The following is a 24001-nucleotide window of genomic DNA, read 5'->3' as shown; positions in this document are numbered from 1 at the left end:
TCCTGTTGACACATTTGGAGATATCATCAGGCTTCGTGACACGGCACAACAGTGGTTCCGATCCAATTTGACGAGTGGGTGGTTCACAGTTCGTATTGGTCATCACTCGTCCACCAGTAGCTATATCTCTTAATTGTGGAGTCCCACAGGGATCAATCCTCAGGCCGGTGTTGTTTTCCCTTTATATGCTCCTTTCACCTTAACGCTCTTTAAGTAAAAAACTTAACTTAAATAATTGAAATGAAACAATATAATACTTTGACTTCCTGAAGTGGGTAAACAGCCGACACTTAGTTGAAAAAAATAAAACTAAAAATGGACCTGCAATGTCTGCCATTCATTATTATTTTTATATAGGCCTAATGTATAATGATATATTTAATATAATTATAATATAATTTATCAAATAATATAAATTATTATTATTACACTATCAGTACAAAAGGCTAATTAAATAACCATATTACTAACATATTGCTTTACGACTAAATTCCATAATTTATTTAAGACCACAAATGCACTTATAATCCATACAAGTACATGTTCATAAATTTATTCTACGTTGACATATGTATTATATTAAAATCTTATTGCTGCACATGTTAAATACACAATCCTTTTATAAATATTTATAAGGAAAGACATCTTCATGGAAAAATATGTATGTTGTGCTACATGTTCTGTGATGCATGTTGGTACAGTTACTCAAGACACTTAAAACAGTGACACATGCTATTTAGTAACAGGATGGACGGAAAGCATTTTTACAGTCCGCAGGAGCAGTTGCGGCCCCAAAGCAATGACAGATAGATGCGCAATATGAAGCAGCACAGACAAAGGTCAATGTACAACACATGGCTGGGCGTTTTCATAGGAAGGATATTTCAATAACTAACGTCTAGTAACATTCCCTAACATGTACAATTATATTCGGGCACTGTTTATAAAGAGCTTCCTCAAAAAAATTACTGCCATCGCAATGGCATACATATATTGACCCTGGGTCGAACTATTCCTGTCTTTTTCACACAAATAATAACTGCTCCTGTTTTTTTCCTCTCATTTGTTATATGATTTAAGGAGCTGTTGGTAGGATTTCAATGCGCCATCATATAAAGCGCCATTTGAGCCTCAAGTAAAGTCCAAGCAAGCATATTTTAGTTTAGACAAACAGTAGCTTAAGTCATTTTCACTTTCACAGAATCCTTGAAGCCTCTGTCTGGTCCAAGAAAACACACTTTAACTTATTATAGGGCACAGGTTTGGTGCCTTCAACTATAAACAGTGCTATTTGTACATTCCTAGTCAAAAAATATGATTCATTTACAATGTTGAGCTAGTAAGTGTCAAATAAAACAGTTATGAATGAGAAAAAAGTGCATGCGGTACATTCTTGAGAAAAATAAAAACTTCGATATGATACAATCTTTTCTTGCCTTAAAAAACACAAACTAACAGGAAACACAAACAAAAAAATATCAGAAGTGGGGTTTGTCCCTGAGGGCTACAAAGCTATTTAAGATACATTAAAGAAACATCAAGTTAGTGAAGAATTGGAAATATACCCTCTATAAATACATGGAGGCAAGTCTCTACTTCAACTGGCCGTACGCGCTTCAATTTATTGATACTATAAAGACAATAATAGCTAAATCTTCCTTTCTTAACACTTGGGAAGGACTGAACTGATAAGGCATTAACATAAGAAGGTAAATGTGCAGCTGGACAGTGACTGTTTTTCTTCACTTAGGTCCTAGATTTTGAATAGTTTAGGTCAAATCTCAGTCAAAAGTATACTATGTATCTTATACTTAGCATAACAACTGCACATAATATGCCCTCCAATAATTCATGGCTACAACCATTTCTACAGTAGTGCAGTTTCTCATCAAAAAACAACATGTCCAGGAATTTTGCATAAAGAACATGACCTTGTTTGGATTAATTTCAATATGGCAATTAAGCAAATCATTTCGTGTAAAATATTTCTAATATTTCTACCGCTTGAAGTACCCAGAGATTAGGCAATGCTAATCCTTCAATAAAAAATAAACAAATAAAGAATCTTAGTTTTTACAATTTTGATATTTTAAATATTATTATTATATATATTTTTTTTATCTAAAAAGGACTTCTAAACAAGCATTACATGCTTATAAAATAAATATAATTTCTGTTTAATTCTGCATTGGCATTTCTATCATAATCTTACAAACTCCTAATGCTACCGTAATGTGACAAAGAGTTTTTTTTTTGTAAAAGCAAAAATTAATGTGAATTTGCAAAGTAATATTCTAAGTATAAATCATTGTTTTATTTAAAGGTAATTCATTGTGATTTTATAAGACATGTCCAAAAAATATATATATTTTTTTTCTATTACTGGATTACGGTAATGTGAATGGGATTTATTTTGCATGAAAATGTGTGTTAGTAAATAATATTAGTAATCTTAGTAAATTAGGCTTCATTTTCATTATGCAAACATAATATATTCTCATTTTTTACATGTATTTTTCTTATTCTGATTTAGCGGTGAAATTTGACCTGCACATTTCTTGTCCCAGTAAGTTTCAATAGGCTATTAATCATGTTTTTTGGACACTCTCACCCTCAGTGGATTAATGCCGAGTAATATCACTTAATGAGTGATTCAAAGATTTAAAAATACATAAGAGTCATACACAGACATGCAAGTCACATATGAATGCAATTAAGAAACAAAATAAGTGCACCAATGGATGGACGGATGGAACGGATGGAACATGTGCAAGGTCTGTTCCATGAATGCAAATAAAAGGGAAGTGCTTAAAAGTACTACAATAATGAAATAAATAAATAGACAGACTGAAAAAAACAACCCTGGCCTTCAAGTGAACCTGTGCCCTTTCATTTTGGAAATGTATAATGTTTTTTTTTTTTTTTTTGCTAATGGCTGTAGACTGAGGTAATGGAAAGGGAGGGTCAGTGGAGATCATTTAGACCGCTGCCGTTCTCAAACACGGCCTTGGTGAACTGCTGAAAAACTCGGTCCATGTAAGTGCTCTGCCGGGGCCACAGACCCTCAAGGAAGCCAATATGGCCGCCGTGACATGTGATGAGGAGGGCCACATTGGGGTTCTGCTTCACGGCATCTACTGGAATGGCTGAAGAACAACATGGATGGGATAAAGTTATGACCTTTTAAGCCCTAAACTTAAATGTCACAACCATGCAGATTTTCTTAAAAAATACACGCACACTTTATAACAGGCTAAAATCTCTCAAGCAACCCTAATAAATCTGGTGGACTCACCGTGATTGGGGGAAAAGACGTCGTCTGCTGCGTTGAGGCACAGCATTGGCACCTGCACAGACTTGATGTTGTGAATAGGACTAGCGTCTCGATAGTAGTCTTCATTGGATGGATAACCGAACATGATGGATGTGAAACGTTCATCGAACTCTCGGATTGTTTTGGCCTGTGAAATGCAAGACCGAAGTGAACCACAGATCGAGCAAGGACTGATACTATTACATTAACAATATGTAACAAAAACCGTCAGATCAGAATGAATGACTCGCCTTCATCACATGGTCTATATCATATTTTTTTTCAAGAATGGTCCTGTGTCTGCAAACAAAGAAGAGAGGAAAATGTCACAATTAGTTTTAGGATAATCTCCATACATTCTTCAAAATATCTTCTTTTGTGTTCAACAGAACAAAGAAACTCATGCAGGTTTGGAACAACTAAATGATGGCAGAATTTGTGGGTGAAATATCTCTTTAATGTCACTGTTTCAAAGTGTTTCCCACCCTCTGATTATACGAAGAGATAGGCTACGATGAACAAAATGCTAAAATGCTACTTTTCTGTAGATCATAGCCACTCAGTAGTATCAAACGCCATCACTGTACCATGGTAGCACCGTGGCACTCTTTTTCTTTTTGCTGATAAGCTGATTAAGAGTTAATTAAAGTAGAATAAGCCTCACATGTGCAAAGTGTTCATTTAATTCCTAAGTCCTGTTCTGAAACTCTGTGTACTTTAGCAAAAATACGTAACAAATTCAGTTTAATCTTATTTGGCACATTTGGTAGCATTCAAAAAAAGATCAGAACCAAAAAGGGGGGCAGTCGGGGAAAACGTCACAACACACACACACACACACACACACGTACGCACGCACACACACGCACACACACACACACACACACAAAGCTGGGTTTATCCCCCACTGACCGGTCCACGGATGCCTGCAGGCAGCTGGTAAGGTAGGAGTTGAAGAGGAAGCGGTCCAGGGGCTTCTCCAGTGAAGCCGTGCACTCGAACACGTCCCAGCCAGCCGAAAACACCACCACACCCTTCAGGCGCACCTCAGAGCCTTTCCGACCCACGTAGTTCGCCAGCATCATCCTGTCGGGTGTCAAGATATGAGATTTTAGTGACACGATAACAGCACGTCAGTTAAAACATGCTCATGCAATCGTGAGTCGTAACGTATCCAGGAACGCGCGCAGACACGCACACACACAGACATGTTGTGTTTTCATGTTGTATGGGGTCATTCCATTCACATAATGATTTTTATTCTGTACAAACTATATTCCATCCCCTAAACAGAAAACTTTCTGCATTTTTACATGATCAAAAAACATCATTTAGTATGTTTTACAAGCTGTTTTCCTCATGGGGTCCACATTTTTTTTTTTTTCCCACAGCGTAGGGTTTACCAGCAACCTCCCCACACACACATACACACACACACACACCCGCACCCACACGGTGAACGTGATTTCACCAAGTACAACATGTTCCTGGATCAACATCTTTGTTGACCCTAAGACAACATTCCAATCAACCAATCAGATTTGAGTGGAAAGTTTAGGCTTACAACCAGTGTTACTCACATATCATTTCCTTCTGATTGTATGGATAAGATATGGGTAGGGTTAGGTTTAGCAGTAGGGATATGGTTATGACTAAATATAAGAACAGGAATGTTGTACCAGGATCAACAAAATATCTTACTTGGCAAAATGACTGTGACCCCCCCAGGAACACACACACACACACACACACACACACACACACATATATATATATATATATATATATACAGCTGCTACATTTTTGGGCATAAGCTGTGTGAAGCTGACCTTTTTCTTTCTGTAAGACGGAGAGGATTAGAGCAGTTTACTGCTGACTCAACTTTTACTTAGAAGTCTAGGGTGAAATGAAGCTGTGGAGGATTCTGGGAGCTGAAATTTCATCTGCATCACATGACGGGGGAAATAAATACATGAACAAATCATGAAGCGGGAACACTTTATAATATAAGTTAGGAATTGATATTATTATATAATGCTTATTATTGAAACAGCAATACTTCAGTTGTGTATGTTGTTGTTTTCCATTTTGCATATTTGCATGACATTATTGAACAACATTAGTTCTGTCCATCTAAAAAAAATTGTTTAATTAATAATGCTCAAAATAAATAAAAGAAACAACAAACTTTACATAAGAAAAATAGGGAAAATGTCATTTATTATGAGTCTACCATGTTTTTCACAAACATATTAAACAGCTCAGCTGTTTTAACATTGATAATATTAAGAAATGTTTCTTGAGAACCAAATCTGCATGGTAAGGGCCATTTACACAACACCGTTTTCAACTAAAAACAGAAAACTTTTTTTGTGTTTTGATCGTTCATTTACAGGACAAACTTTTGAAAACGGGTTTCAAAATGCTAGTTTCTGAATCGTCTTCTGTTATCGTCTCAGTGTAAACTACAAAAACACGAATGTGTGAAACGTCATGCGTGTTACGTGTTCAGTCTGTAGGTGTGTATCCGAATTTTTTTTACGACGGACGAAAGTTTCGCAGGCAGTGTGCAAACGTGATTGACATAACGTGAGGTCGTATTTATTTTTTAACGTGCGAAAATTCCGGACGCAAATTTCGGAGTCGCCGTTTACACATCATCTTTAGCAGACAACTTTTTATGCATTTCGCCCATTAATTTTAACAACAAAAACGCAAATTTGTGAAAACAGTGACTTTATGCACGTGTGTATTATGTGTTCAGTCTATAAAGCGCATCGTTTTTCTTTAGAAAGTGACATCGCCAACTACTGGCCTGGCATGAATAAAACAGCGTTTTTAGTTGTTTTGACAATGTTGTCATCTGTAAGCAAAAATAGCAAAGGAAAACCATTTTATTAGATTGTTGTCGTGTAACTTACCTTAATTGTAGCAGTTTTACTTTATTTAACAAAACAAAAAACGAAAAATCGACAAAGAAGATACAACAGGGGAGTATAAACGCAACCGTTTTGCATTCCATCACAAACACAATATAGTTTATTGGCATTAAATACACAGAAGACTAAAACAAGAGTTATAAAATAATCAGTTGTTATCTAAACAAACTAGCAAAGGGAACCTAGGGTACAAAGGAAACAGGAACTAACGATTGGAAATAAAATTAGAATGATTTCTGAGGGATCATGTGACACTGAAGACTGGAGTAATGATGCTTTGCCATCATAGGAATAAAATTACATTTTGAAATATATCAAAAAGGAATATTTTACAGGAATAAATACAGTTATTTTAAATAATAATAATGTTTCAAAATATAACTGTTTTTACTGTATGTTTGATCAAATACATGCAGTCGTGGTCAGCTTAAGAGACCCTAAACTTTTAAACGGTACTGTATTTCACATAGGCACGCTAACTTTTTAATTACAGGCGCTATACAGTTTGTATCAGTGGAAAAATAGAGCTAGTGTCCTGGTATGCGTGATCATAGTAGCTGTGATCAATTCCCATATAAGGGCAGGATAAACCCCAGAGAGAGAGAGAGTATATGTGTGTGTGTGTGTGTGTTAAACTCACCCGCCCATAGAAACCCCAGCCGCCATGAGTGGAGCTTTGTCAATGGTCCGCTGGACATGCTCAATGACCATCTCCAGATCCTCTGTGTTGGCTGCACAATAAGTCCTAGGCGTCTAGAGTACAGTGGACAAAGGTTATAAGACCCTTAATAGAGAGCGTATATCTCTAACCATAGACACACACAAACACCAAAGCTCATGATCTATAACCTTAATGCATTAATGTGGGTAATATAAAGCATGAACATGATCTCAAAGCCCCGACGTGTCTACATATTAAAAAAATATATATACTCATAATTCATTTATCCAATTTTAATAACATATTATTGAAATGAAAAGCATCTGCTGAAATTTCAGAAAACAGTTTGATATTTTATTTCAACTAATTAAAAACAGAATATGCTTTACTATAGAATAAAATACATAATATGTTAGGTTTATTTTATGCCAAAGATCTCATTTTGTATTGAGTGCACTCAATGACAAATACATTTTCATTAAGATAATATAAGGTATGGTGAAATTTGAAGTATTATTAAAGCATATTAATGAGATTTACTGGTTGTGTATTGTGATGTGTTGATAGTCTCTGACTAATCGTATTTTAATTGAATACAAAAAAAACGTTTATTGTACCTTAAGTGCTACTCGTGGAAAATATGACTTAAAATTGTGTATTTTTTTAACCATTATTTTTTCAAAATAAAACAAACATATTTGTAGGTTGTCCTTCAAGATTGTTTCCATGGGACAACGTCCATCTGCAGAGGTTTTTATGAACACATTCCCAACACGTTTCAAGGATTTTAAGCCTCATTTAATTGCAAACACACACGGAAAAACAGTATCATCTGAATTCCAACGAGGTACATGAGTCAAAGGAAGGAAAAGATTGTATCAGGGGTCTAGTTTACAGGATGTGTTTGCACAACAAATATTACGTAACGCTCATATAAATGACTCATACTTCATATATTTGCAAATATTCATGGTGACAGCAAAGTGTGTAACCTGTGCCAAAGCTCAACATTACATACGTTTTGGGATATATTGAACAAGGCAAGATGAAACAGAACATAGAGGAGATAAAAATATTATTCTTACCAATAACTGTTCACCCGATACACCTCTGTTATTGAACACCACGCATCTGAAATACACAAGTAACGATTCATGAAAAGAGCCCATTTGACAGGAAATGTATGCAAATTAGTGCATATTTACGATTTGACACATTTCTCCAAATGCGTGTAGTTTCTCTAAAAACAATTAACACAGCAAACTAAACACACTCTTATGTTGGCAAAACAGTTCAGTATTCACTGCATAATGAAGCATTGCATTTTATTAATGCATTTATCAAAAACATCAAAACTACAAATGTGTTCTCTGTTGATTTTATAAATTCAGCTGTAGATACACAAATAATGAATGAAAATAAGTTTTTTTTGTGTTCTTTAATCGTGTTGCTTAAAGTTCTTTAATGACGAATTTTGTTGAATAACGATGAGTTTTCACCAGTGCAGTGCCTCTGCTGAATGGCTCGTTTTGACTACAACTCGATTTTTCCGTAGACCTGCAAGAAGAGCGGAAGACACGAGAAGCGATCCCCTCCTACAATCCGGCAAGGATATGTCACTTCGAGGATGCCGCATGTGCACCAGACCCATCGAGTTCCCGGACTCACACAGCCACTGCGTGCTGTGTTTGGGTGAGGCGGCGTTAGAAGGATATGACTGCCGCTCAGATCCCAGGTCCCTGGTCTGAGGCCGTTACGGGGGACACGAGCACGCTTCCAGTTTCTCTGGACGTATCCGCAGCCTCTGTTTGCCGCCTGGGTCTGCTGCATATGGGGCCACTGCAGCTTTGGTTAGAGGGCTGTGTCCCACGCAGAGTGTGGAGGGCTGGTAACGTGGGCTTGTCTTGATGCACTGACACCCTGGCTCGACAGGAGCTTGTATGCAGGGAATCCGTATGGGCAGAGTGGTTTAGCAGCATTTGGTACGTGGATGAGCTCCCAGGCGGTTCACCTAGCTCTACAGGAGTTTTTGCCGTTTGTAAGAGACCATGATGTTCTCATTCGGACGGACAATACAGTGGTGGTGGCGTACATCAATCGCCAGGAGGGAATGCGTTCGAGTGCCCTGCAAACTATGGCACGGCGCCTCCTTCTATGGGCGGATCAGACATTCCTCCCGATCCGGGCTGGCTGAACTGCAGAGCGGACATGCTGTCCAGGGAAGGCATTGTGCACGGAGAATGGAGGCTACACCTTCAAACTGTGAGTCTGATTTGGAGCCTCTTTGGCGAAGCTGAGGTCAACCGCTTCGCCTCGGAGAATGTCCACTGCCCGTTCTTCTTTTCTCTAACGAATGCGCCCTTGATTAGGAAACATGCTTTCCCCGGTCAAGATAATGTCGCTGGTGCTGCAGAAGATCAGGGAGGAGAGAGACAGTTTACTACTGGTAGCGCCGAAATGGCCCAACTAGCCGTGGTTCCCGGAACTGGTGAGTCTGGCAATGACCCTTTTGTGGCCAATCCCACTGAGAAGGGATCTTCTATCTCGGGCGAAACTTGAAAGATAACGTCTCGGGTAACTTGGCGTAACCTTTGTTCCCTTGGAAGAGGGAACGAGACACTGTGTAGATCGCTGTGTTGAAACCTCAGAGTTGGTGACTGTATATGTTTAGGACCCCTTTAAACAGAGATTTGTTTGTTGTGTTTGGAAAAATGGTGCACAATTTTTGTAAAACCAATAAAAAGAGCTGCAATTGTTTTTTCCTTAAAGTTTTGGTTGGCTGTATGAACTACTGTGAAAACATTTGAGAATTTTGTGCACCGTGTTTTGAGAAAATTAGGATTTGTAATTTCCATGAAATTAAGGAAAATGAACAACCTGTTTAGGACAATTACAAAGTGTTCAGATCACTGTGTAAACCGTTTTGAGAACAGTGACCTGAGTGTGGAGAAATGTGTCAAATCGATTGAGAAAAAACTGTAATTAGATAATGCCTAAATTGCATATTTTAACATAACCTTTCAGAAAACTTGTCCTACAAAAATAGTTGCAATTCTTGTAATCAATCAACTGAGAAAGTATGGTGATATCTATTTTTAAAATTGTTTTACCCTATTCACCTGGGGTGTCTTGCTTTAAATGTCTAAATAGCAGAAAACCCAACATCCATCAGTCAGCGCACAAATAACTTCTTGAAATCTCAAGAGGTTAAAATGGAAAGCTTAGATGTTCTGCTGCTAGTTTACATCTACTATCATACGTCACTGCTAATGTCTTAGTGTACCTTTAGCGGACGGTGGGCCTTTTTTCGCTGTGGCATGGAAAGTTGGTCTAAGCTAAGCTGCAAAAATGGACAAAGCCGCAGTTCATTAAGCAGAGAACACAGGCCAAAGAAAGATGCTGAGTGAGCCGCTGTAGCCCCCACGACCTCACGCCTCTCCAGACAGATGCCCGAAAGAGAGAAAGTGCCCGCCTCGGCATCCCTGAATGGTTTAATACAGAGCTCAGCTCTTTGTCGAGACACTCTCTCTCTGTCTACAGAGTGGCAACTTCAGAAGTAGGAGTCCGACAAAGATGTTACAGCGGTATACTGTAATTGTAAAGCATGCATAATGCATTGATCTACATCGCAGCTACACGTGTTCTAGCACAGGTGTGCCGTAAGGCTTACAAAAGCATCAAATTGAATCTTGCTGTACAAAATGTGCACAGCAAATGGAAATTATGTTGCTTTTGAAACGCACTACAGGTGCAGTAAGAATTCAAGTTGAATGTGAAGGAGAATGCAATTCGCCTTTGGCTAAGCCACGCCCTAGAATGTAGATTGACCAATCACAGCGCAGCCAAGAACGAGCTCCCACAGAGGGTCCGACACTTTTTCACGGCGCTCCATTGACTTCAACGCAGGAGGCTCATATTTTTGGTCTCGGCAGGCTATTACGTCGTCGTTTTATTAAAAATATGGTTAAACGTTGTGCCTGGGGCATTTGTAACACAGATACGCGTTTCCCAGAGAGGTTGGACGGGGGTGTCCGTTTTTCCCCCTTCCCAAAACCGAAGTTAAATACTGACAAGTGTCGTCTTTGGATTAAACTGTGTGGACGTCCTCAGTCAGCGAAACCCCTCAAGGATCAACAAGCTCACCTTTTCTCTAAGATACATTTACCTTTTAACCTTACTGTGTGTGAAGTTATACTAGTTAGACAGTTTTATGCTGTTTAGGTTATGATTTCGGTTCTCTGCCCTAATTGTTGATACGCTAGCACACGCTGCTAATAAATACAACTTTATACTCGCGTAGTCCGTTTGCTTTGTAAATAATAACGATTATAGAAGTGAATAGAGACCTACCCAGCTTTGCATGACAGTGTTTCTCCTGATATTGTTAGTCACAGCCTCCGTCTCGATTAGGATATTCGGTGGTTCATGTTTTGACTGTGACCGTTATGCTTTTGCCTGTATTTGGATTCCTTGTTGCTGCTTGCGTTTCACCGTATGTCTTGAATAAAGCCTTCAAACGCACACTGCAGACACTTTTGCCTACTTCTATCGGACACTTTATTTGCTGCTTTATAAAAGTTTGATAAAATTCCAGCAGGAAGAGCCGTCACAGCATAAGCCATGTTGATACCAAACCAGAGCCCAGATGAAGTTGTCGGAGGTAGCAACAGTAACTAAGGGGGGCGGGGCTTAGCCAAAGGTGAATTGTGTGTTAACAAAATTGGCAAATTCTGATGGGATTACTCAGGTAAGATGCTGTAAAACAGCCGATATAAACACACGACCGCACATCAGTTAAATTCTATATTAATCTGCTTTAAAGAATTTTAAATTCACAAAAATGTATGAAAAAGGAAGCAAAAACGCCATAAGGGCAGTTCAGGCAAAACTCGTTCTTGCTGTTAAAAATGCGAGACTCAGGTCAGTGGAATGTAGAAAAAAAAAGCAAGATCTGTTTTTTTAAAGATGATCTTCTTTGCACCGTATTTTTAGAATGCGGCATCATGTGCGAGAGACGCAACCAAAAACGCGAGTGCAACAGCTACAGAAGAATGTCTAGAATGTGATTACATTGACTAACAAATGGAAAAAAAGCGCAGTGGAATGGAAAAATGTGTTTTATTGAATCAGTGAGTTGTACCGTCGTATTAGCCCAATTCATAAACAAATGATTTGGCTTTTGTGAACTGTAACACTGAATTGAAAAAAAAAAAACATCAAAAAGGTTAAAAGCTTAAATAGGTTACATTTTTAAAAATAGACTTTAAATAAACTTCAGCACATGACTTATGCTTAATGCATAAATTACTGCATTTACATGCGTGCTGTTAAACTGATTATGCTTAATATGCCGACAATGCTTGTGGTCATGTAAACACATTATACCGCTTTCCTTTGATGGTCATAAACAGCTTAAAAGTGCTGTGTGTAGCTTTTTCACTCTTCTAAAGCATAAAAATACCATAATATGTTTGCAGATATTTAGGAAACATGCTGAGTTCACATTGTCGTTTCTCTGAAAAACTCTTCTACAGACAGTTATTTTACTTTGAAATGTGCGTTCCGTGTTGGAATGTGTTTTTGTTTTGGTCTGGGTCATCCCGCCCACTGCCAGTTCACTCAATAGTATTTCGACACCTCGGGATGCCAGTTGGCAGGAAACACAGCGTATTGCAGCCAGCAAACAAACTGGGTCAGAGATTGCAGATTCTACCCGACCTAAAAAGCTTCGGTATCCATCTAAAAATCTCTATGAACGAGAGCATATTAAAACGCGGATAAATCAACTCATCAACTTACGTCAGTCTCCTCGGCTTTCATTGTCAATTGCTCTCGTTCCTGTTGCGTGTCCTGAATCTGGCAACGAGTCTGAGGAGGAGGGGGCGGGGGAAACAACGATCTCCGAAATGTTTTATTTGGACTGAAGTACCTATTTCGACCACTAGCTTTCATTCTTACAGACAGCACCTTTAAGCATAAACTGATCGACACAGCTAGATGTTTGCCCACTGGCCATTTTGCCCCATTTTGATTGTAAACACCTTAAGCCCACGATATAATCACGGTGAAGGTCTTATTTGTTCTTCACTTTGGGATAAAAATAAGTTTGAAGTATGTGACGAGCGGTGAACATCCTGACCTCAAACATCAAACATGAAAAAAGCGTGTCAGGGTCTCTTTGGGTTAGAATTACAACTTAATTTTCGACTATATAGCGGCCCTCCAGTGTGTTCATGTTTTTAATCGCGGACGTCCGACCTTGAGGGACTGAACAGAAGAAATGAATCGGAGAATACTTCCATGTCAAAGAAAGCGGAGCCTCAGAGCCACACCTACCTATTACATAATCACCACGGACCAATGGTAGTTCAAAGGCGTTTACCAGGATGGATTCTGATTGGCTGTCATTGCTTTCATTGTTCATCAGATGGAAAAAATAGCTCGGAAAGCGTTTGCCGTTATCGTTATAGTTGTGGTGTGGACTCGATATAGTACGGTAATCGTCCTTGGAGTGAACGGGCCTTAAATGAAAGGCTGTGAACTAGGCTGCTCACCTGTATCCCATATCCCGGCTCTGCTGTACCATATGTAGAATGTAGGATTCGCGGCTTGTGCCCGTCAGTCCCGGGAGCAGCAGCACAGTGGGTCGCGTGGACTGGTCCGGGTGGGACGTGCTGTCATCATTGTCAAACCAATCCAGAGAGATCTGGCCTCCATCTGGTGCTCTAATGAGCTCACTGCCGGACATAGAACAGAAAGAAGCAGCTTTATTTTGCCAGAGGAACATTCAGTGAAACTGTGGAATTGTGTGTTAATACTAGCTTAAGTCCTGATAAATAGTACAAAGAAAGAAACTGTGACACAACTAACAAATGTACCATAATAAAGTACCACGGTTGCACAGTGGTAGAATGGCAATCCATCACACCACAGCGGCCCCTTAAGCCACTCTTAAAAATCTGCCGAATGAAACTGGATTGGATACAAAATAATGTGCTATTGTTCTTGTCAAATGCCTTTTTGTGCTTTCATAATGCAAGCAAATTTTAATTGCTGAAACATGTAAAATGTATCTGGGTTTTGAACCTCTATATTTAGAGGGATGGAGATCCTGATCCCGAGATTTAAAAAAAAAAACTATCAAACTAATCTGTTCACTGCTGTTTGAGTGCATACTATATTTGGTTTTGTAGAGTAAAGTATATCAGTAAATATATTCAAAAATAACTGTAAATCATCAATTTCCAATATATTAGGCAATGTGGTACAATTTGAGCAATGTGAATTTCTGAAGTAGTTGTACATAAAACATAAAATATCATATTTTACACAATTATGGAATTGAATTGGTTTGATATGGTCACTGTATTTATCAGGTCTAAAGATAAGTCAGTCTTCAGTCTGGCACTAGCCACATCCCACCAGTGCTATGAGCTGACATCACTTTCCATTCTGGACGCTAGTCTGCCTCCAACCTCTACATTAGCGCTCGGCTAATATTCAATGGCTCATGTTGTTGTCGGCATGAGCATCAGTTATTGAGAAACCCACATTGGTCAATTCCTAATATATATTCTCCATATATAATGGGTATATTGCTGGAACCTTTATGATACATTGCTTACGTGTTACAGCATTTTGTAAGGCTTTGGATAAAGCCATTTTTTTCAGCAAGTAAATACATTTGTATTGTCACAAAATATTTCTATTTCAAATAAAGTGCATTTGAACACAAAACATATTAAGCAGTACAATTGTTAATAATAAATGTTTCTTGAGCAGCAAATCAGAATATTAGAATGATTTCTGAAGGATCATGTGACACTGAAGACTGGAGTAATGATGCTGTAAATGTCTAGGTCCTGTCACATTGATTGGTCTTGTTCTTAGTTTGGTGACAGGATCCTGACACTCATGTGTTTGTGTGAGTGAACGGCTTTGGGGTTGTTCTCTGGGCCGTGCGCTCTTATGTCTGAGCCTAGCATGTTCGGGGCATGGTGTATGGATCCTGACACTTAGGCTTGGTTCAGTTTCGGTGTCGGGGTCCTGACATCCATGCTCCGTGCACTTCTGTTTGCCTTGAGTCTTGTTTTCTGTTTGGGCACATGGTGGATGAGCGTGTTTGTCTGCCATGGGCTCTTCTGTCCTGTGTTCTGTCCTCTTTTGTCGTGTGTGTGTGTGTGTGTGTGTGTGTGTGTGTGTGTGTGTGTGTGATCACATGGCTTCTGTCGTGTTTATTTTTGTCATGTGCATTTTGCACAAGGCTTTTTGTTTGTTTCTGTGTGCCATGTGCTCTTCTGTCAGACTTTAATCTTGGCCCTGCCCTCTTGTTACCTGATTATTGGCTCATTTGCCCCACCTGCACACCCTCGTTACAACGATTTTACAATTAAAAACGTAAAACTTTTAATGCGTTTTGGCCGTTCATTTACACGACAACGGCGTTTTGCGTGCCTGAAAACGCAAACTTTTGAAAATAGTCTCAGTCAAGCAGAACAAATCAACAAAAACCGCGAACCTCTGAAGACGATGACGTTCACGCACATGCGTATTACGTGTTCAGTCTATAGTGTTTCATCGCCATCTAATGGCTGCAGCCCCGCAGACTCACTTCTTGCTAGACACCAGTGGCTGGACACCAGTGGATGGACAGCAGACGTCATTTCCTTTTCAAATTGACGTCATTTCCGTATCGTCATTCACTTTTCAAATTTGACGCGCCATGCAGATGTCAGCGGTAAGAAAAAATAATAAACTGTCGATGATGATATATGTCAGAATTCAAATGCACAAACTAGCTATTTAAAAAAAAATCGTCTTGTTTTCATATTGTGTCGTGTTTTTTGAAGGTATTAGTGTGAACTCTGGTGTGCCTCAATTCTAGAGCTAGGTTGCTCTAGGTTACTTATTCCCCCACAACCTTACGGGCCTGACTGTGGCATCTTCATTCTGATGGTCAGATTGTGTGATTTCCAATAAATATTGCAAAACCATGAAGTGTTCATTTGATCTGGATTGTTTGGTAAATTGTCTGATCATGTATATGAATATATGTATATTTTAAAAAACAGAAGTGGTTACATTTACAAAAAAAATAAGAATATCCAAATGGGCAAGGCAAAAAACTGTGGTCAATTAACATGTACAAGTCTGTTGTATTGACAAAACGTTATAGTCCATTGATCTAGGCTGAATTTAAGTCACAAAGAATAGTGATATGATCAAAGAATAGTGATATGAAAAACGGGTGCGCGACTGCGCGCACGTGGGCAGAGCGGCGGTAGTCATGGCGACGTAGAGTGACAGTCGCGCAAGCCAATCACTTGTTTCGTCCCGGTGGGAATTAATGAGCTGTGTTTTGAAGATTAAATACACTATAGTCACTCAATTTTTATACTCTCTTTTTCAAAGTACTTACATTTTAATTATGTATTTGTATATAAAGACAGTTTAAGCCAATTTGAAAGATAGGCCCTATTACAGGTCAGATATTAAAGACGTGTGCAAAAGCCTGCAAAGAATGCTGTCTATCCACTGGTTAAAACAGAAAATAAATATTTTGAAAATATAAAATGAATATATGTCAATCCAGAGGTGAAAACGGAAATTAGCGGCGAAACGGAAATGACGGAGAAAAAGGAAATGACGTAGGCTGTCTATCCACTGGTGTCCAGCCACTGGTGTCTAGTCGGAGGTGAGTCTGCGGGGCTGCAGCTGGATGCTATTGGATCCGTGTGAATGGGGATCGGTTTGACAATGGTGTCGTCTGTTATGCGGAAAACTCAAAGGAAAAACTTCTCAGTTTTAAGCATATCGTTGTCGTGTAAACGAACCCTTATTCTCCTTTTGTCCTGTATATCAGATGTCATCTATGTTCCTCGTGTGGAAACCTTGCTTCACCCCCATTGGGGAGGTTTAATTTGTGTTTTATTTATTTTTGGATTAAATTAAGCCCTTCAAAGCTCTCTGAGTCCTCACAATTCTTGACCCGCACCTGACAGAAAATTCAGCTTTGCCATCCATCACAAGAATAAATTACATTTTTTAAATATATTAAAATAGAAAACAGTTTTAAATGTTAATACTATTTAACAATATTAACGTTTTACTGCATTCTTGATTAAATAAATGCAGCCTTGGTGAGCATAAGAGATTATTTAAAAAAATAGTTTTTTAAATCTTACCAATCACAAACTTTTGAACGGTAGGCTAGTCTATATTACATTTGAATATAACGACAGCATGAGATGTATGTACTGATTTTAAACAAATAACTATTAAATGAAAAATAACTATTAAATGAAAACAAATAACTAATCAATTTAAACAAATAACAAAATATTTACTCGAAATTATATTAAAAATAAGTGTGCTCTATGAAGGTCAGCCTTCATATACAGTAGGTATATTGTTAAATTGTTCATGAATAATGTATTTACAGTGCATGGACTGGTTATATTGCCTCATCCGTTGTTTTATATGGCCTCATCATGACTCTGCCTGAAGGGGCAGATTCCTCAGAGACACTGCGGAGAGAATCTATGTCAAAGGGCTCTCGTGTTGTCTTACAGCAGAGATGAGCCGGCTCTATACGCTCAAACCAGCTTTCTCGGAGACGAGACAAACCGTGAAGCTGGTATGTAATTTCAGAGTGATCATTAAAAATGCACTCAGTCTGTCCACATTCAAGTGCCTTCAAGAACGGCCCGCACTCAAATGTGGGAAAGTTGTTTATAGACATGTAAATCCCACCTTTCAAAATGTCAGACAGTGAGAGACCATTCTGGCAAAGCGCTTCCCAATGACAACCTATTGACTTTCAGTAATATGTCTGGAGAAGAATAAATATAGTGCTTACATCTTTCATATCGTACTTTCAAAATATCTTACTTTCTAACTATATTGAATCCAACATTGAACTAAATTGAGCTGAATTAGGCACTAGGGCTGCACGATTTTTGTGGAAAATGAAATTGGAAATGTTTCTGATATAAATAGCACAATTTGGCCAAATATTCTCTGATTATATAAGATAAATAAAAAATATTAAGAATTTTAATTATAAAAAATATTATTATTATTTTTACGATGATGCTTATTATTAAATAAAAACATTAAACAAAATATGAAATATTACTATTGCAATAAATATAAATGAAGAAAAATAACAATACTAATATTTGTCTTCATTTATGTCTTAACTATGAGCTGCAAGCGTGTAAATGGAACGCTTCACTCCGAAACACAATGCGTTTATTTGTGTCATTAAATTGTAGCCTTTGCTATTTGATAATTGCACTAAGCCATACGCTAAGCCATATCATGATTTCCATTTTATTTTGATGAACCGTTCAGCCCTAAATGAGACTATTGTCTTCTGTAGAGCTGCTTTACAGCTGAAATGGAGTTTGTTTCATAACTGAAGAATTTTGCAATATTTAAGCTGTTCCTATTTTCTGTTTATTACTGTGCAGCTGTTTTGAAACAATCTGTCTTTTATAAAGTGCTTTATAAATAAATGTGACTTTCGAAAGTACTTAAAAATAAGTGTGAGTTTTAATGTTTAACAAAGCCTTGCCTCATAGACTTCTATTGTAAGTGCTGTAATGTACTTTGCGTTAGTCAAAACTACTGTCAGGACAAACTATGAAAAAGGACCTGATATGATTGAATGAGTCACTCCAAAGGGAAATATTCTCTATATCAGTGCGCACTGATACGCCTTGATTGTAGGCATTTAGGAATTTACACAATATCCCTCATTTAAATAATCACCGCCGAAGGCATATGCAAAAAGAAGAGTTGCGTTAGTAATGTGTTGTTGTCACCATGTCCTAGAAATGCAGTTTTTTCCACTCCGAATCAATCGAATTGATGTAGCAAAACTGACGCCATTGTTAGTGTTTCCACCTGAGAAGCTGAAACTCACGGTTATGGCAAGGGGCGTGTCATCTCCGCAAACACGCTCGAAGTGGTTGACCAATCACAACACACTGATCCAGCCGACCAATCAGAGCACATTACGCTTTTCGGAAGGAGGGGCTTCATTGAGACAGGAACTAAACAGAGCGTTACTGACAGAGTGGAAAGAGAGGTGCTGAAACAATGTCAAATAAGTGAACAATAATGTGTTTTTTGAACATTCAAGCATGAAAACCTATTCTAGTAGACCCTCAAAACTAAATCAAGACGGCATAATGTGGCCTCTTTAAACCCAGTTTACTTTATTTAGACGATAAATCTGAACAGAATCCTCAAATATCGCTGGTATCTAATGGTGATGTCCCGTTCAGATTCCCAGGACATTCTGTTTCCAAAGCAGAAGCTCCAATTTCACACCTGACTACATGGCATTGAAGCATGGGAGTGGTGTGACATCACACACAAGAGCATTCAGTGCGTCCCAGCACGCATCACACCCTCCCTGCGAATGGGAATGCGCAGCTGCTGGGACAGTCAAACTCAGATGCCCTTGACTTAAAACACCCTGTCCTCGATCATTCCATAAAACAGCAGGATCCGTAAGCAGATTTGCTCGCTCTAACACATGCGCGTCTCTCACGCCAGCCTCATATTGAGACGGAGGAAACGGATTAGCTATTGATTCCAATCCCTTTAAAAGCATTTCAGGAGACTCGAACAGAACACTGGATGCTATTGTTTTGTGCGAGCATGCGTCTTCTTCTCTGAGCGCTGAGCAGAAATGATGTATCCTCTAAATTGGTTCGATGAGGTTCGATATACCACAGCACTGAATCGGTTTTAACCGAATCAGTAACTGATAGATTCTACCACACAACAAACATCGCCGCCATCAAAACACTGTTTCACCAACAGACTTCACCGGCAAAACTGAGTTTAAGCGTCCAGTGGTTTTAGTTGAAATCAATGCTCAACAATGCGTCGATCAAAAAAATGTATCTGTAAATCTAAAATGGAGAATCTCACCCAAAAAAAAGCTGTTAAGACATATTTGGATTATATTTCACTCCAAAAATCAAAATATAAAAGTAAGAAATTTTGATACACTTTATTATAAGTTTGAGTACTGAGTAATATCAATTACCAACATGTACTTATTATAAGGCTAGGAATAGGGTTTGGTTAAAGCCAGGTTAGTTGCATGTAATTATGCATAATTTAATGTTAATCTGTAATAAGGACACGGAATCATTCGATTTTGTTTTACATTACAGTTATTAGAAATACATTTAATGTGAGTAATGAGATAGTTATATAGTTATTGTATATTTACGTATATTGGGCAGAATGTCTTGATTGTCGTGAAAATAATGTCCACATGCAAAAAGAAAATCTTAAAAGGCTGCACCTTGTCATTTTTTATGTTGGGTTGGTAGACATGGCAGCCATCTTGGACATTATTTAATCAGACATGATTATTTTATTTCACAAGCAACTGATAGATTCATATAATAGGATGATCACAGGGATAAAGCTAATAGTAATCAGTTGTCATGTGGTCTAAATGTTTTATAAACTATACCTCCTAGTATGACTGGAGTCTCATGCAAGTTTATTAAAATATGGCTAAGTACTTTACCAACTAATGCACTGTAATAGTACAAAAATGTGTTTTCTTTACATCATCAAATATAATGTCTTTTATCTTTTGATAATGGGGTGATATATGACCCTCTACGGTCCTTTTATTTCAATAAAGTGCAACAAAAGCATGCTTATTACATGCAATCATCAGAACAGGAAGGTTGATATAAGCTGCTACTCTCTCTTTGTCTGTTTTTATATTGCTGCGTCCTCTGAACATGAGAGCTACTCTCTGACTGCATCAGACAATCAGGGAAATGAATGCAGAAAGAAGCTCTCTGATAATCTACCAAGGGCACTTGCATATGTGAAAGAAGGCAAAACATATCTTCAAGTGGAGTAACAGTGGCAACTTCAGCATAAATGTGAAATCTGCGCTGATTTTGAATCACCAAAGTTCAGTGATTATGTTCATTTCCTGCCTAAACCAGGACCTGGCACTGAAGCACTTAAGAACCACTTCCTCTAAATTCTTAGAACACGTCTATTGGCTTTGTGGAGTTAAACAGGCCTCCTGCCACATTCACAGCATGAAATACACTTTGACTGTGAGGGAAATGTGCTCACTTTCTGTAGCTGACCCAGGGCTTCGCAGTCACGAAGGGTCTGAGCAGCGTCTGAACTCGACTCTCCCAGCACCAGAACGTGGGGTAGTACGTCTCCGAGACCACGGGGCATTGGTCTCTCAGGAACTGATGGAACTTTTTCCCTCCAGCTATCAGTATGGGTTTCTGCAAAACAAAGAGCAAAGGGATTGATTTATTTTTAAATCTCGGAATTAAAAATAGTATACATTTAAAATATATAACTATAATTAATTTTTTTAATCCAATTTTTTATCCTGATACATGATGTCTTTGGAGAATTTAAACTACTTTTTAGTATATGTATAATAACAATTATGGTTATAATCATATAATACATATTTATATTACAATTTTATATCATAAGATAAATATAACAATATAATAATAATGGTATTTTTTTATGAAGTATTATAAATGTTTTGTATTGTTTTATTATAGAATAAATATAAAAGTAACTTGTGACATAAACAAATAATACAAAAGATCTTAGATCAAACTCCATGACACTTTAGCACCTTAAAGGGATAGTTCCCCCAAAAGTGAAAAATCTGTCATTATTTACTCGCCCTCAAGTTGTTCCAAACCTGCATGAATTTCCTTTCTTCTGCTGAACACAAAAGAAGATATTTTGAAGAATGTTGGAAATGTTAAATCAATCAAGCCATTGACTTCCATAGTATTTTTCTTCTTCCCTACTATGGATGTCAATGGGACCCATTAACTGTTTGGTTACCAACGTTCTTCAAAATATCTTCTTTTGTGTTCAGCAGAACAAAGGAAATTCATGCAGGTTTGGAACAACATGAGAGCGAGTAAATGATGGCAGAATATTAATTTCTGGGTGCTATCCCTTTAAGCCCCAAGCGAGTTTTTGAATAGTTTGCCAAATAATTTGACGTTATATATTTTTGTATGTGTACAATTCGGATAAGTATGATTTAAAAAAAATTTACTCGATGAACAATTGACATTTTTGTCCTTCTAAACACTTGGACATCCATCATTATTTAACATGTAATAATAGTTTATCAGTGTTTTTAAAATTACAACACTAGTGGATTGCATTATTGTAACACAATATGCAAAGTGACTGCATCAAAACTTATTTCCCTATATTTTGCTATTGCAAAAATGGGGAAGGATGTACTTATGACAATTTTCATCCTGTAGCCTACATTCAAAATGCGAGAGAGTGAACATGAGTTCTCCTGACAGATTAAAGCTTTAATACACATTTCAAGGCGCATTATGACATTAATATACGCTATGCACACGTGTAGGATTACATCATGCGGATTTAGTGCAGAGAATTCTGACAGTGACAGGACTACAATGACGTAACAGCCCCTTGCATTATGACATCAGTAGCCGGCAGTTCTCGTGCACTGACTGACGTGACCCTGTCAACAGCTGCAAATATACACCGCTGCAAATATGACCCAATCACGTGCACGAGCATCCGGATAACGCCATTCATTTGTAAATGAATGTGAACGGTCCCGACTCAGATGTACTGTCACCTTACCTTGGCCACAGAGATCAGGTAGTAGCAGGCATAAGCGGCGCTGAATCCGAGCACTAATGATAGTCCAACCCCAGAGCCGAATAGCTCGACTTTAACTTGGTTTTTCAGGTAAAGTGAAAGGTCACTCGAAAATAAATTAAAATTAAGCTCCGGTGAGATCATTGCCCTATAAACCCCACGGTTCCGGACAACGTTATTGAGACGCTTGGGCTGCTGCTGAATGAGGATGCGCGTCCAAATACAAAGGTGAACGGAGACAGGACTTTAAATTGGGAGATGGGTGGCGCTCTGTGAAGCGAGTCAGTGCTGCTACCCAGAAATGCAGCCGGTACATGATGGGAAACAGGAGGAAGTCCAAGGGGGCGGAGCTTACGACTCGCCATTTCTTGTTCTTGTTATGATTGGACTGCGTCAAATGTCCATTTAAAGTCACACAGTAGACGTACAGTGCTCGAAAACGACATGCATCTATATACTGTTTTGTGTGTGTGCCAATTATCATACAACATTATAAAAAACAAACAAAAAATAAATATGGCAGGAAGGATACAAATACAGAACGGGGCAGGGGTGAAAACAAAGTTCCGAATAAAGAATATAAACTCAATATAACTCAAATAAATACTTGGTAGTAAATCTCACACAATTTTGTAAGTCTTTGGTGAATTTTTTATTTATTTAAACAGTGTCTAATATGGTCTAATGCTGCCTGGTCTCACAGTAAAACCATAGCCTACATGTGGGTTAATTCTACATTCATGTGTATGAATATTTGATCAAACAATTTAAATAAATAAATTATCATTGTAGGTTACTTAAGGATCATTTGTGAAACCAAAAGGTACATTTTCACACCACATTAATAAATATCAGTATTTACCAACAATTAGCCAAAACAAATGTAAAGCAGTTTCACAAGCCTTCAAGCCTGTCTGGATTAGCTGGATGCGAGCTACAGTGTAACATGATACGTGTTACTTTACACAACGTAGAAGAAAACTAACCAATCAGAATCATTTGTGGTTGCATGATTAGCCATTTCCTATGCTCATTTTGCGCTTGCTTGAGCGAAATTAGGGTTCGTGAGTGGACGCTTAAGGAAGGTTACTATAAGCAACGTACGGTTTACAGTCTAGTCTAACCTAATTAATATTCACACGAGTCTCGTCGTCCCTTGTGTGTCTTCTAGTTGTTGACCTTAACCCAGTACAGGACTATTAAGAAATGTAAGACTTCACATCTGATTTAGAGCATTGGAAAGCAGCAGCAATATAAAATGTGATTGTTCGTTACTTTATTAATGATAGTGAACATAACTAAGGCAGCCAGATTTCAAAGATTTAGTGTGCTCGACTGCTCGGAAACGATGACCTTGCGAAACCCCGTTTTTAATAAAAATCGACAGAAAAG

At 38.1% G+C, this 24001-nt stretch overlaps 1 protein-coding gene across 1 annotated transcript; it reads right to left on the bottom strand.

Moving 5' to 3' along the window:
* Positions 1-482: 482 nt before the first annotated feature.
* abhd3 (abhydrolase domain containing 3, phospholipase) lies at positions 483-22920 on the bottom strand. Its single transcript, XM_079614238.1, has 9 exons — positions 22592-22920; positions 21047-21210; positions 13468-13650; positions 7999-8044; positions 6893-7005; positions 4226-4399; positions 3565-3613; positions 3296-3461; positions 483-3146 (listed from the first exon to the last, which is right to left on the bottom strand). Exons 1-9 carry the CDS (start codon positions 22751-22753, stop codon positions 2965-2967), a joined length of 1239 nt encoding a protein of 412 aa, XP_079470364.1. The 5' UTR covers positions 22754-22920; the 3' UTR covers positions 483-2964.
* Positions 22921-24001: the final 1081 nt, after the last annotated feature.

Source organism: Phoxinus phoxinus (assembly GCF_949152265.1).
Source record: "Phoxinus phoxinus genome assembly, chromosome: 5".
NCBI lineage: Eukaryota > Metazoa > Chordata > Actinopteri > Cypriniformes > Leuciscidae > Phoxinus > Phoxinus phoxinus.
Note: the sequence above shows the minus strand (reverse complement) of the source record. Positions and strands in the feature narration are given on the sequence as shown.